The 16,181-nt window shown below is 41.2% G+C and overlaps 2 protein-coding genes across 2 annotated transcripts in view; both read left to right on the top strand.

The window, feature by feature from the left end:
* Positions 1-450: 450 nt before the first annotated feature.
* Positions 451-16,181, top strand: part of LOC116502442 (zinc finger protein 572-like) — a 140,942-nt gene continuing 125,211 nt past the window's right edge. The window contains exon 1 of the mRNA XM_032208334.1: positions 451-516. The gene's annotated coding sequence lies outside the window, so the exon portion shown is untranslated. The remainder of the gene's footprint in view (positions 517-16,181) is intronic.
* LOC116504773 (zinc finger protein 84-like) lies at positions 2,895-7,624 on the top strand. Its single transcript, XM_032211999.1, has 2 exons — positions 2,895-3,068; positions 4,131-7,624. Exon 2 carries the CDS (start codon positions 5,473-5,475, stop codon positions 6,772-6,774), a length of 1,302 nt encoding a protein of 433 aa, XP_032067890.1. The 5' UTR covers positions 2,895-3,068; positions 4,131-5,472; the 3' UTR covers positions 6,775-7,624.

Consider the following 16,181-nt stretch of genomic DNA (forward strand, 5'->3'; position numbering starts at 1 on the left):
GGCATCACGACTGACCCAAAGACACCAAAAACAGAGCTTATGTAGTGTCAAATTTCGCTATTTCATTGGCTCAGTTGCAAAGCTTGGTTGCTAGGAGTCAAAAAGGACCTGCTGCCATATATTACTGAAAATATCTTCCCAGCCAAGGGTCTCCAATCTTTGCAATTGTAGGACATGTGGACTTCAACTCCCATAATTTCTCAGCCAGCAAAGCAGCAAAGCAGCAAAGCAAAGGAATTCTGGGAGTTGAAGTCCACAATTCTTAAACATTCCATGGTTGGAGACCCCTGTTCCAAACGACTTGGAGGAGCCTTGGACAAGCATGTTTTTCCACTTCAGGTCGCTAGATGGCGATCAGGCAACATCTGTGCCTAGAAAACCATCAACACTGCATTGCTAGAAAGGATGGGAGGAGAGAAGTGTAGAGAAACTTCCTCTTCTGGGTGACTCATGGGAGGAGAGTGGCGTGCAGAGCGGCTTTTGTGCTCTTCCCATGGTCGAAGCAGCAGCTGGAAGGTGAGTTGAGGGCGGGTGGGAGGAGACTCCTGGAAGCGGAGAAGCAACTGGGCTGAAGCATCTCAGCTGCTGCTGCTGCAGGTTCCTCCCCTCCCCGAATTTAAGCCCACTGGGGCTGCATGCTGTGAAACTGGTGGCTGCGATTTTCCTTCTGGTGGGAAGATTGGAAAAGTCTTTTTTAAATTAAAGTGGATTCTTTGGGAATGGCTTCCCTCCAGAGGTTGTGGGTGCTCCCATCACTGGAGGGTTTTAAGAGGAGATTGGGGAGCCATTTGTTCAGGATGGATTAGAGTCTCCTGCCTGAACCAGGGGATGGACTAGAAGACCTCCAAGGTCCCTCCAAATTCCATTATTCTCTTATAAATGTTTTCTGGATTGTTTTGTTTTCCTTCCATTTCTAAGTAACAAGCACCGTGTTTCCTATTGGTGCATCATCCATGTTCAGGTTCAACTGTGCTTAACCCAGCACTTTTTAAAAGATTGCATTTGAATGTTTTGACTGTTCAGGCTTATTTATTCATTTATTCATAAAATTTATTGGCTACTAACATTACCGTGACAACTGAGAATGACAGGTATGGCTCAGTGAAATACAAGGTGTGGGTGTTGATAAGCCGATTCATCTTCCTAAGAAGGAAGGATCCCTGTGCATAGTGCAACAAAGATATTTATGCATTTCTTTCCTTTCGCTTCCTTACATATGTAGCAGGGGCCCAACCTCAGGGAGACAAGGGAATAGAGCAGAGGCTTCTTTTCTTTTCTTTTTTTTTGATTTTTATTTTATTTTAATTGAACAAAAACACAAAAAAAGAATCATCCTTCATTACATCTTGTAGAAAGCGTGTTGATTGGTTACAGATAACTTTCGTGCATTTCTTCTACAGCCATTACTTGTAGTTCATATTAGATTATACGCTTTAAGTCAAAAATCTTTGTATATCTTACTATCAATGTACCACAATTCTCATTTGACTACAATTATTTGAACATGCTTTTACCTCAAGTCATTCATACTTAAAGACACAATCACATAATGGCATTCATTAGCTATTTCAAAAAATCCTCCAATAACATTACACCTTTATAGCATCTTTTAAGTAAAAGTCAATTAGTAAAGTTTCTAATCCTCCCCCTCTTTTTTCCAACTCACTGATTAAAATTTATATCCAAGTTACTTTTGCCAATACCATAGCATGTATATATTGTTAAACAATGACCATTAACATTTCCTTGTTATAAGAGCCAAGGTGGCGCAGTGGTTAAATGCAGCACTGCAGGCTACTGCTAGATCAGCAGTTCAGCGGTTCAAATCTCACCGGCTCAGGGTTGACTCAGCCTTCCATCCTTCCGAGGTGGGTAAAATGAGGACCCAGATTGTTGGGGGCAATATGCTGACTCTCTGTAAACCGCTTAGAGAGGGCTGAAAGCCCTATGAAGCGGTATATAAGTCTACTGCTATATATTGCTATTATAATTGGCTAAAAATCATTTACTATTTATGTCCCATCTCCTCTCGTCAGATCCCCCCCCAAAAGAAAAAACCTTGCGCCTTTATAACAATATCTAAATAAAAATTTGTTAATAAAATTTTATAGGTCTTTTTCCCAAGTCACAATTTGCAATTTATATCCAAATTTCTTTTGCTAAATTACCATACATGTATATATCATTAGGCTATATCCATTATCATTTTCTTATTGTTATTATAGTTAATTATAGTTAATTGTTAGCGAATAAACATTTGATAACAATCTAAAACAATCCAAGAGTTACAGAATTTCTACTTATTAGTCACCAAAATCAACTGATTTTTTAATTATCAACTTTAATTATCAACCTATATCTTTCCAGTAACAAAAAATCTTATCTCTCTTGCCAATTGTGGTGTAAGTCTTCTTTTTATCTCCTTTATAAGGTTTTTATAGACTTCTCTCTGCACTTTAAACTCATTGTTTAGGATTTATATCCAAGTTATTTTTGCCAATACCATAGCATGTATATATTGTTAAACAATGTCCATTAACATTTCCTTGTTGTTATTATAATTGGCTAAAAATCATTTACTATTTATGCCCCATCTGCTCTCCTCAGAGCCCACCCCAAAAAACCTTACACCTTTATAACAAGATCTAAATGAAAAGTATTTGGGAGTTGTATCAGGAGGCAAGCAGGCTGAGGTCTACTCAACGTAAAGGACAAAGGAGGAAATACAGGAGATGATTGCGAGCAGCTGTTGCTCATTGGGATCCTCGCCTGAGTATAAAGAGACTGCTGATGCCACGGCCTGGTTGCAGAAGTCAACGTTCTCGTTCACGTTCATGAATTAACAGAAACCAACTTGGAGAAGCGGGAAGCCTGTATGCATTGCCTAGGTTTGTGAGACTTAAACCAACTTGGAGAAGTGGGAAGCCTGTTTTTATTGGCTAGGTTTGTGAGACTTCCTGCCAGCGTGCTTATCTGTGTTTATTTTGGGCTCGCAGCCAGCAAGAGCCGGGACTCGGAAAAATATTTCTTTGAACGTTCTGTTTGGCTTTCATTTCTGAACAGACAAGGTGGGAGTCAGAACAATAGTCTATTGCTTGTGTTTGCATTATATTGAATCCCAGTAAGACATAGTCATTCGCCCAAGGTTCCAAAAACTTCAACTCCTTCTATTGGTTCCCTTTTAGTAAGAATTAGGTTGAGTATAGTTTTCCCTCTAGTTCCCTCCTCTACGTTTTGGATGACAAAATTGTCAGCTAAATTGGTTAGGAATCTGTTCAATCTCCTACTTGCTGTAGACTTTGTCTCCCGGTTGATATCAGGGTAGTTAAAGTCTCCCATTATATCTTGAGGTTGCCTCTAGATATAATTTGTAATCCACACATATTGAAAATCACAGAAGAATAAAATTTACAAGTTTTTTTATTTTCGTGTCTTGCCAATAAGTATGGTATTTCCTGTCCCATCCATGTATTAGCCAAGTTCAATTGTGCTTAATCCATCTTTGGTTGCACAGGTAGTCCTCACTTACCACTTCTTCCCTGAGCCTTCAAAGTTACTATGGCACAGTAGAAGCAAACATGCACAATTTGTGTTAATTCTAGCACTTGTTTCGTTACTGCATGTCAGCAGTGATTGTGGTTTTGAAGGTGCAGGAAAAGAAGTTGCACCAACTTGGCTTCTGCCAAGAGTTGCACATATATGGTGGCCGCAGCATCCCACACTCATGATCCCCATTTGTGACCTTCCCAGCTAGCTTCTGACAAGCAAAATCAGTGGGTATACTGGCAGGAAATTGCAAGTCACAGTCATATGAAATTGCCTTTAACAACCCACAGTGATTAGCTTAAAAACTACAGAGGAACAACAGATGTAAGTTGGAACTGTCATGTGACATGATACTTAATAATTGAGCTGCTTAGTGATGCAAATATCAATTCCAATTGTGGTAGGTTAAGTGAGGACTACTTAAGCAAGGATGTCACCATAGGGGTTGTAGACAGTATTTTCTGCCTTTATTTGTAGCTGAGAACTTTCATGAGCAAAAGTGGTGTATACTTTTCTTCTTTTTTCACCTCATCTCTAACCATTTTATAAACAATTAAAGTTACATTTTTCTTTGCATCTTACAGATGAACAGGATGGCAATAAGAGCACTCTGGACAACTGTAAAGAACAATCAGTGTTGAAAAGGGAAGAAAATCAAGCCAAAAATCAAAATATTTTCCATTTCCTGCAGAAAACCATACAAATCTGCTCCTCCTCCAGCAGCTGTTTGACAAAAGAGCAAAAATAAAGAAAGAATAAGCAGATTATGCAGAACTCGATCAATTATTATTTATAATTCAGCAAAAGAGGGAAATATCTGGAAGTCTGTTCGAAGGAAAAGATCAATAGTAAAGCCACGTAGAAGAGACAGGAATGCAGGGCTCTCCCTGAGAGGAAGAAGATGGCTTGAATGAAAGCACCCTTAAACAAGGCATTGTCCATATTTTTTACCTCCTCAAGAATATCAGTTGTGCAAAAGCTTCATAAACTTGCCTATTGTTGGAAAAGCACAGATTGCAAATCACAGCTGATTATGCACAAGAGGAGACGGAAAGCCACACAAATTACCTGAATGTGACAAAAACTAGGGTCACAAAAGCTCCCTTGTTGTTCATGGAAGCACCTCCACAAAGGAGGGAAGCCACAAAAGTGCTCCCAATGTGGTAAATGCTTTAGTGAGCATGGCAACATGGTGCTACATCAGATAACTCACAGGAGGGAGAAACATATGACTGTGCAGATTGTGTGAAAGTTTCATTAGAAATTCCCAGGTCTTGAGACACTAAAGGATGCACACAAAGGAATAAAATCATTTGAAAATCCTTTCAGTGGGAAAAGTTTCAGTGAATTCCTTCCTGGTGAAGCACCTGAGGACTCCCACAAAAGAGAAACCTTTTGAATGTCCTGATTGTGGAAAAAAATTTAGTCACAATTTAGGTCTGGTAATGCATCAGTAGATTAACTTCAGGGAGAAACTCTATGAGTATCTACATTGTGGGGAAAACATCATTAGAAATTTCCATCTCAAGCGACACCAGAGAACACAGAAGAAAAACCCTTTGAATGTCCTGATTATGGGAAAGTCAGAATTCTGGTGATACACCAGAAGACTCCCATAGGAGAGAAATGCTTTGAATGACCTGATTGTTGGAAAACTTTCAGTTATGATTCCAATTTGTGAAACATCAGAGGAATCATAAAGGAGAAAAACCCATTCAATGTCCAGACTTTGGGAGAAGCTTTAATTGTAATTCCCGCCTGGTAACACATCAGAGGATTCACTCCGTGAAGAAACCTTGTAAGTGTAGAGATTGTGGGGAAAGTTTCATTATAAATTCCCACCTCTTGAGACATAAGGCTACGCACACAGGTGAGAAACCCTTTGAATGTCCTGACTGTGGGAAAAACTTTAGTGATAATTCTAGCATGGTGAAACACCGGAAGACTCACACAAGAGATAAACCCTTTAAATGTTCTCTTTGTGGAAAAGATTTTAGTGATAATTCCAACCTGGTGACACACCAGAGGACTCACACAGGAGAGAAACCCTTTGAATGTCCTATCTGTGGGAAAAGCTTTAGTCACAATTCCAGTCTGGTGACACACCAGATGACTCACACAAGAGAGAAACCTTTTGTATGTCCTGATTGTGGGAAATGTTTTAGTCAGCGTTCCACTCTAGTGACACACCAGAGAACTCACACAGGAGAGAAACCCTTTGAATGTTCTATTTGTGGAAAAAGGTTTAGTGTTAATTCCAGCCAGGTGAAACACCTGCGGACTCACACAGGAGACAAACCCTTTGCTTGTCCTGATTGTGGGAAAGGTTTCAGTCGGAATTCTCAACTGGTGAGACACCAGAGGACTCACACAGGAGAGAAACCCTTTGAATGTTCTTATTGTGGGAAACGTTTCAGTCAGAATTGCAGCCTGATAAGACACCAGATGACTCACACAGGAGAGAAACCCTTTGAATGTCCTCTTTGTGGAAAAAGTTTTAGTGATAGTTCCAACCTGGTGACACACCAGAGGACTCACACAGGAGAGAAACCCTTTGAATGTCCTGATTGTGGGAAAAGTTTTAGTGAAAATTCTTATCTGGTGATACACCAGAGGACTCACACAGGAGAGAAACCCTTTGAATGTCCTTATTGTGGGAAAGGTTTCAGTCAGAATTCCATGTTGGTAAGACACCAGAGGATTCACACAGGAGAGAAACCCTTTGAATGTCCTGATTGTGGGAAGTGTTTTAGTTGGAGTTTCAGCCTGGTGACACACCAGAGGACTCACACAGGAGAGAAACCCTTTGAATGTCCTGTTTGTGGGAAATGTTTTATTCAGAGTTCCAGCCTGGTAACACACCAGAGGACTCACACAGGAGTGAAACCCTTTGAATGTTCTCTCTGTGGGAAAAGCTTTAGTGATAATTCTAATCTGGTGAGACACAAGAGGACTCACACAGGAGAGAAGCCCTTTGAATGTTCTCTCTGTGGGAAAAGCTTTAGTGATAATTCTAATCTGGTGATACACCAGAGGACTCACATAGGAGAGAAACCCTTTGAATGTCTGATCTGTAGGAAAAGTTTCATTAAGAATTCTAGCCTGGTGCAACACCAGAGGACTCATACCGTGGAGAAATCTTTCAAATGTCCAATCTGCGGACATTACTTCAAGCATAAATCATCCCTTATTGCACACAAGGTAATCCATATGAAGAAAGGTAGATGAGTTTAGAGAATGCTTGAATTTCATTTGATATCTCCCATTGAAAGTGTAGGTGAGAAAGTGATTGTTTGAATTTTGGCCTGATTCATTTTGCTCAAACATTTCTCAGAATTAAATTTGTAAGTGCAGTGAAAAGTAAATTGGAAAATGGTAACTACTAGTTTCTGGTTATCAACAGAACCTTCTGTATATTTCCTTTTCTGGAATTAATGGAATTCCTCAAAAAGGAATTTTGGGTAAAGCTTTTGTCTGTTGTTTATGGAATTTCCACATGTGGAGTTTCAGTCTTCTACCTTGGTTTCACCCGATTTTCAGCCCCAGAGTTCCACAGCCCGCATAAAAGTAGTCCTCAAGATATAACTATTATGGGCCTTGAATTAGGGTTTCATGTTCCAATGGCTGTTAAGTGAAATTGCTTTCCTTAACTACCTCAATCCTCCTGCTCTCCCTGATGCAGCCATTAATCAAATATGCAACTCACTAGGCAGAACACTGTCTACTCAGAGCTGGGGAAAAGTCTTGGAGGCCTAGCGCAGAGCCAGGCTTGCCTGCCATAGGCATCTATACACCCCCCACCCACCCTCCAAGACACCCTTGTGCTCTGTATCCTAACCCTTGAGTCGCCTTGGCCATTCACTCCCCGTTACCCCTGACTCCAACCCTACCTGACTTCACACCCTCCTCTTCCTTACCTTTGAAGATCTCTGAGCCTCATGTTGGGGAGAGAGAGAAGGACATATATCAATGCTGGCTAACATTCTTTGGATCATGTGCCAAAAGTGGGGAGGAGAGCAGGTAGGGCATACTTGGGCGTGCCCACACCCATAATACCATGTGCGCGACCCCAGCGTGCATGTGTGTACGACTAGAGGTCCCCCCATTTTTGGCACGCTTTTCCCCCCTCCCCATGCTCCAGATGCTTTCTAGGAACCCGGGGAAGGCGAAAACAGCCTACACCATCTGCTCGGAGACTTCAGGAGCTTTCCTGAAGCCTCAGGAGAGCGAAAAATGGCCCTACAAGCAACCTGGAAGTTCGGGAATGGTGACTACACGCCCTGCAATTGTTAGCAGCTGCGCCGCTTTCTCCGGGGAAGCAGCCTCATCCTGAGCGCTTCCTTTCGCAGCCATTTCAAATGTCACCTGCTTCTTTTGTCCCCTGTCAATAACCACCCGGCTACCCCACCCACCTCCAGGGCTTCCGTCAGAGTGGCCAGGCCCATCATGCCAGTTGTGCCGAACATACTGATTTTTTTTCCAGGCTCTGGTGGCTGAGTCTCCAGTCACAGGGCTTCCCTTCATGCTGTTGCCATTGCCTCCTTGCTGCTCCTGCCCAGGGCCAAAGCAAGCCCTTCTGCCTGGAGCTCCTCCGACAAACAATCAAAGCTTGTCTCCTCCACCGGCGCGTCTGCTTCCCCTTTCCCCCGATTCTCAGAAAAGCTGCTTGTTGGGCCTGGGCACCCGAGAGAAGCGCTGGGTGGCCATTTTGAAAGGGGCAGGAGCAGTTTATGCAGTGGGCAAGCCACGAGCTACAGTCCGAGCACCTCCCTGGGAATTGCTGCTCAGCCTGGACAAACAGGACACTGTGGAAAGCGGAAGGGAGAGGAGGATTGGCCTTACCCAGAGGCCATATGGCAGATAAAAGCTGCAAGGCTCTGCCATATTCTTTTCAGGCGAGTCATCCTCGTCAAGCTCTCTGGCCCCTGCCCAAACTGGTCTGGAAGTGGTGTGTGATCCCCACGTGCTCCCCTTGCAGGCAAGACCAGTTTCAGGAAACACCCCAGAAGGGCTCCGATGCCACGGTCTCCCACATACTCCCCTATTACATGTCAGTAAACCCACCACCAGTATCTCTCATCTGCCAGCTCGCCCTCCCCCACCCACACTCTGGCCCGTGCCCTTCGTCCTTACCTTTGTGAACAGCGATGAACAGAAGTACACAGCTCAGCTGCTGGATTCTGCAAGGTATATATAAGGCCAACGGCTGGAGGAGGGATGGTAAGGCTGGTGGGAAAAGCCAGCCATACAAGGAGTGGCTGTAAGTTGAGGGCAGGGCTTAATCCTACCACAGCAGGCTTGATACATTGTGTTGGCGGGCCATGTCCAGCCCGCAAGCTGTAGTTTGAGGACTCCTAACATAAAAGCTTCCCCTGGTTGGTTTTTTTAAAGAGATTTCCAAACCCAACTTCTGATTGTGACTCACAAATGATGGTGCTCAGTTGCCCATTGAAGCAGAATATGTTGCACTGGTTTTCCAGTGCATTAGTAGGAGTTCCAGGGCTCCTTGTGTGCAATTTCAAAAATATTCATAGTCTGCCTTGTACACTGGTTAATCTAAATTTGGCCTCACAAATCCTGGATGCAAACAATTTTGGGATATGTGCCTGCTTCAAACCTGACTGAAAGCTCATAGAAAATGACCTATGTAAAAGAATTGGCACAGAAAATTGCATACTATACATTTCTTTTCTGTTTAACAGAATTTCTGCCCTGGTTGCTAGACCTTCATGGGTTGAAAACTGCCCTTTTTGGGGCCACTGCCATAATCATCATGAGAGTCCTCTGCTGCCTCCACCAGTGTACTTTCCCTTGTCCCAGTGGCCTGCAAAATTACCTCCCATTTCAATAGACCCCAAGTAAGGATGCCAAGCAAATATCCCTCGTGGTGTGCCAGGTATACAAAAAGTACAGAGACCATTCTAATAGTGTGTAGGTTGACCAATATATGTAAATACATATAGCCCAAAAGGGGGGAATTGTGGGAATCCCCCCCCATATGGGAATATTCCCAAAATATTTCAAAATATATGAAATATTTTGGGAATATTAAAAAAGGTAGGAAGGGAGAAACACGTTCTTAGAAGCAGAAAGCAGCCTCCAATTTTCTCTAATAGCCTACAGCAGGTGTTCATTAAGAAATCCTGGGCCAGCCTATTCACAAAGAAAATACCTTCACCTCCAGGTGATGGGATTAAGGACAGGACATGACCTTAACCCAGGGGCCCTGAAACTTTTTAAATGGGGCCAATTTATGGTCCCTCAGACTGTTGGGAGGGCTGGACCGACTGGGTGGGCATGACCAGATGGTCATGTGACTAGATGGTCATGGCCAATTCAGTCCTTTGAACAATACACAAAAATTAAAGTTTTTAATTTGTTTTGTTCCTGGGGGTGTTTTATTAGTTTTTGTTTGCATGTTGCTCTTTCTGTTGCCTTTTCTTTTTACTAGATCATTTTTCAGTTGTTCAGGAGTCTAGTGGTCCAGGAAAGTCAGTTTTGAAGCAATTCCCCTCCCCAAGGAATTTACAATCAACTCTCTCTCTCTCCCTCTAAATGTGTGTTTCTCTTTTCTCTCTTTTATTCTCTCTCTCTCTCTTCCTCTCTCTTTCTTATTCTCTCTCTTTTTCTTTTTAAGTTTCAATTTTTAAAAAAACAAAATATCAAATCAATGCATGAACAGTGTGGCACCTGTCATACATTCTAATACAAAAAAAAACTGTTAAACAATCCTAGCATTCAATGTGCTTATATATTTCTAACAATAAATCCATCATTATCTTAATTTATAGTCTCATTATTCAATTTGCCCACATTTTCTCTTGTTATTACTTTTGTTTTGTTATATAAAAGATCTACAATAATATTCTCCATTTTCTGGTTTCTATCACTCTATCTCCCTCTCTTTTTTAAAAGAAAGTTTTTATTTTTAGGCCGACATAGACAAACAAAACATAAAACAAAGCCATCTTCCATTACATACAGTGTGTCCATTGGTTACAAGGTTTTTGTGCATCCTTTCCATAGCCATCACTTACAATTTATATGAAATCACATATTATCAAATCAAATATATTTGTATACATTATTATCATTGTACCTCATTTATTTGACTATCACTATTATTCCTTCATTTTAAATGAGATATTCTAGGTATTCATTTATATTATAACAATTCATTACATCATTATAAATCTATCCCATAATAATATATCTTTATGTTATATTCTGTATCATTCTATTATTCTTGTATTTATAACATTCTCTAACATCTTTCATTTCCATGTTTTTTTATCTAACCACTTTTAAAATAGATCCCGTATCTCGTAAAATTGTTTATTTTCCTGTTCTCTCATTTCAAATGTCAATTTACTCATTTCAGCACATTCCGTTATTTTGTGAATAAATTCCTCCTGCGTTGGTATTTATTCATTTTTCCAATTTTTAGCAAATACAATTCTAGCTGCTGTTAACACATTGACAGTCAAATATTTCAATTCCCTATTGTATGTTTCCAGTATGATTCCCAATAAATAGATCTCTGGTTTAAATTCTATATGTTTTTCTATCATTTTTTCCAACCAAGTGTGGCTTTTAGCCCAATATTTTTTGGCTTCTATGCACGTCCACCACATATGGTAATATGAACCCCGTATCTGATGACATTTCCAACACTTTTCTGATTTATTCTTTAACATTCTTACTATTCTCATTGAGGATAGGTGCCATATCTTATACAAATTTTCTTTATATGCTGTTGACATAGTCATTTTATAATTTTGAGACCACAATTTCTGCCAATTCTCTAAGTCAATCCCACATCCAAATTCCCCCCCCAAGCAATAATAGATTCTTTAACTTGTTTTTCTTCTAACTTAACCTCTAATAAGTATCCATGCAGTTTTTTAATCACCACTCCCCAAACTAGCGGTATCCCGAAGGTGGCAAGCAATTTGAGCGCCTTTCTCTCCGCCTGGCTCCTGCGGCTTGGCGCCTTCAGGATACCGCTATGTCAGTGAATGGTGCTCTGCCTGGCCGGAGGGGGGTTGTCCAGGGGGGTTGTTTTCAGGGGTGGGCTTATATGTTTGTCCATGGGAAAAATGTGGCAAGGCTTTAGTTTCAGGACAGGTTGTATTTTCAGGGAAACATGGTATAAGTAATGACTGTGGAAGAGATGCACGAAACTTACTTGTAACCAATCAACACACTTCTACAATATGTAATGAAAGATGATTTTTTTTGTGTGTTTTGTTTGTCTGCTTAACCAAAATTTTAAAAAAAATCTTTTATAAAAAAAATCATTTTTCTTGTAAAAGAATTTAAAACGTTCTCTCATAAACTTCGGCTATTCTTACAAGTACAGAGAGGGAAGGAAACTTCACCCTGTTCTGCTGGCCAGGCAAGCTCAGTGTGAAGGCATTTCCATTGCTTAATTCAACATTATTTCTAATAATTTACCGTATTTTTCGGAGTTTAAGATGCACCTTTTTTCTTCAAAAAAAGAGGCTGAAAATCTGGGCGCATCTTATACATTGAATTCAGCATTTTTTTTGCCTCCCAAAGCCCCGCCCCTTCACCAAAATGGCTGTGCATACCCTTATGGAGGCTTTCAGAGAGCTGCTGGGGGCAGGGGAGGGCAGAAATGAGAAAAAAATGGGGCATTTTTTGCCCCCCCCCAAGCCATCAGCAGCACTCTATAAGCTTCCATAGGGCTGTACATGCAATATTTTAAACAAAAAACGGGCCTGTTTTCAGGAAAAATGGGCCATTTTTGCTCATTTTTGCACCCCTCGGAGCACTCTGCAACACCCACCCCCCCCAGGCTATTGATGCTTTTTATTTGGAGAAAAACGGGCTGTGTTTGGGAGGTTTGCAGAGTGCAAAACCATTTTTTTTCCTTTCGCAAAGCTCTTTAACTGATTGATGAGAATTACATTGATCAAGTGCTGTGCCAGCAGAAACAAGTCTTAGGTGCTGCAGGTTGTCAGGGATTTCCTTCTCCAGCACATGGATAAATAAATCTGGAAACATCTACATATCTACCTACTCTCTCTCTCTCCCTACCTACCTACTGTATTTCTTTCTCTATCCCTCAACCTACCAACCTACCTACTCTCTCTCTCCCTCCCTCCCTCCCTACTCTCTCTCTCTCCCTCTACCTTCCTACCTACCTACTCTCTCTCTCCCTACCTATCTACTGTATTTCTCTCTCTCCCTACCTATCTACTGTATTTCTCTCTCTCCCCCTCTATCTATCTATCTATCTATCTATCTATCTATCTATCTATCTATCTATCTATCTATCTATCTATCTATCTACCTACCTACCTACCTACCTACCTACCTACCTACCTACCTACCTACCTACTGTAGTTCTCTCCTTCTCTCTCTCTCCTATCTACCTACCTACTCTTTCTCTCCCTACCTATCTATTGTATTTCTCCTTCTCTCTACCTACCTACCTACCTACCTACTCTCTTTCCCTCCCTCCCTCCCTACTGTATTTCTCTCTCCCTACCTACCTATTCTCTCTCTACCTATCCACTGTATTTTTCTCTCTCTTTATTTCTCACTCTATCCCTCTACCTACCTACACCCTCTCTCTCCCTACCTACCTACTTTATGTCTCTATTTCTCCATCTCTATTTCTCTCCTTCAATCCCTTTATCTACCTACCTACCTACCTACCTACCTGACTACTCTCTCTCCCTCCCTACCTACTGTATTTCTCTCTTTCTCTCCCTATCTATCCCTCTATCTACCTACCTACTTTTTTTTAAAAAAAGCATCTTCAAAACCTTGGTGTGTCTTATACTCCAGTGCATTTTATACTCTGAAAAATATGGGTAATTATTTTTTTCTCCTAGGGATTAGAGACATTTAACAGTTACATTTACCTTGAGGGAACACAAAAATTTTGACACCCACACATGCGTACACACACAAGGAGAAAATGAGAGGAAAAACAAAACTCTCAGGCTCACACACATGACACTAGTCATTCCCACCATAAATCTCAGTTAAATTAGGGAAGGCACAGATCTTAACAAATGTATCACGTGATTGCATGGAAAACAGAGGGAGAGAAACAATCAACAAAACAGCCAAAATCCCCAACATTTCTATTTATATATTTCCCTTTTAAGTATCTTTATTTAGCCAAATTGGTTTTTCTTGCTTCATCCCTGAGCAGAGTCCATTTCTCATGTACCTTGGCACATGTGCGTATTCTTCATTCCTGTCTGGACAGGTAATTTGTCCCAAACCCAGGTCTCCATCAGTCTCCCTTGAGGAGATTTCAGTGGGATCCTAGATTCTGAGCTTCCCATTTCCTGGTCTGCTCTTCCCACTGTCCGTGACAAGACTCCAAGGCTCCACTCTTTCCTTTTACTTGGGTCCCTTGCAACCGTGGAATACACCACCCCCAACAGTGAATGTACCTTCTAACCTGTGGTCAACCCTCAGTTTTTCAGGCAAATGGCCTGGGAGGATTCTGTCCACCAAAATTACGCATATGGGTACCTCCTTTTCAGAATAGGGATCTGCTCAGTGATGCTCAGCCAGTCACCCAAGAGTGAACCTCTCATTTGCCTTTTAACCCCTTCCCACCGTGACCCGTCAAAAGCGCAGAGGACAAAATCGCGCTCGACGAAAGCGTGCATGTGACGTCATCACAGCGCGACGAAAAAAATTAAAAATTGAAATAAAATTAAAATTAAAGCAAGCCGATTCACATAAAGGTAAGGGTTAGGTTTAGGGTTAGGGTTAGGGTTAGGTTAAGGATTAGGGTTAGGTTTAGAGCGTTAGCATTAGGTTTAGCGTTAGGTTAAGGGTTAGCGTTAGGTTTAGCGTTAGGTTAAGGGTTAGGTTTAGGGTTAGATTTAGGGTTAGGTTAAGGGTTAGGTTTAGGGTTAGGTTTAGGGTTAGGTTTGGGGGGGTTAGGGTAAGGTTTTAGCTTTATTTTTACATTTTTCGATCACAGCGCGATGTTTTCGTCGCGCTGTGATGACGTCAAATGCACGCTTTCGTCGAGCGCGATTTTGTCCTCCGCGATTTTGTGGTGGAACCCTTCCCACGCACTCTCTCCCTTTTACCTACAGAAGGTTCTTTGCTCTGGCAAATCCCCCCTGCTCTCCAGACTCTGTTGGTCTTTCTGCGGTTAGGAAATGCACAGAGGGAGCAAGATCCAGAGAAAGGATTTTTTCTCAAGCACATTCACACACAGAGACACATACTATCTTTCACCTCCTGGGCTTTTACAAATGAAATAAACATTTTAAAGTTAAAATTTAGAGGTACTCACCCTTCCAAGCAGCCTTAGAACTCAACATTCAAAACCCCTTTAAAGCCTTTGTTCTAAATGGCCAAGGTCTGGGAAAAATCCACCCACCAACTGAATGCATCTGTGCCAACAAGGGAAGCTTACCCAGGCCAGGTCCATTGGTCAGGTTAGTTTGGAGTCCCATCTGGGTCGCCAAATTGTTGGAAGAAATGTTCATCTGGGTTCAGTTCCAAGTGGGAAAAACACTGGAAACATGGACACTGCTTGGAAAGATGGTTTAATGGTGGACAGGACCACATGGTTTGAGGTCCTGGGCAAAATGAGCATGTAGGTGAGAGAGAGAAAGATTAATCCCTCTCTTCCCTCCCTTAGAGATTCCTGTTCCTGTGTAAGAAATGTATTCTGATTGGTTGTCTTGAGTCCCAGGCTTGGTTGAGCCTTGCTGGGTGATGCAATCTCCTCAGGTTGCATGTGGTGAATTCTGTTGCTAGATGGGTAGAGGGCTAATCCTATTATGTCCTGAGGGTGAAGATCTATTGTGTTATAGATAAGGTGGCCCAGTCTTTCTGGGGCTGTTAACAAAGGTGGGGACTGCTTTGCAAGAGCACGTTTCTCCTTTTATCATCCAGAGATTCTGCCTTTTTAATATTTCCTAGAAGATTTCATTTTTCTAGGAGAGGGGTGGGGGCTAACTTCCTACAAATGCTGAAATACTAAAAAGAGCAAGAGATGATGGATAGATATAGAATACTTAAGATAGCAATTGTTTCATTAAAGATTAGAAAACACGTAGAAAGTAGAAATAGGGAATAGTATGCATATTGATACATAACAGAATACATTAATATTACTATATATACATAAATGTTAGAGGTGGAAAGGTATTATTATTTATACCTAAACAATATTACTACTAGTATTGTGTGTAAAGTACATTGACCCAGACAATACACTGTTCACCAAGCAGTTACAGATGTATAAAAAAATAACTATAAATAAAATTATTTTAAAAAAGAATCTACCCCACTGGAGACAAATTATATTTATCAGCCATGGATTTGTGAATTTGGGAGGGAATAAAGTGGGACAGTAAGACAGGGAACAGAAGACCTTGGAAGAGCTTATGGCTTTGCTGGATACTTTGCTTAAAAGCTTATGGCTTTGCTGGCTGTTGCAAGAGTTCATTGCCATGAATGTGACTTCTTTTTTTCTGTTGGAGATGTCTGATGCTTAGAATCAAAGGCCCAGAAGGCAAGAAAGAGCAATTGGTGTGGTTCCGAGTATAAAAATATTAATAGTTTATGTCACGATGGAGGATTAAGTGCAGATTAGAAATAAATAAATCTTCTTTCAC

Source organism: Thamnophis elegans, chromosome 2, assembly GCF_009769535.1.
Source record: "Thamnophis elegans isolate rThaEle1 chromosome 2, rThaEle1.pri, whole genome shotgun sequence".
Classification (NCBI taxonomy): domain Eukaryota; kingdom Metazoa; phylum Chordata; class Lepidosauria; order Squamata; family Colubridae; genus Thamnophis; species Thamnophis elegans.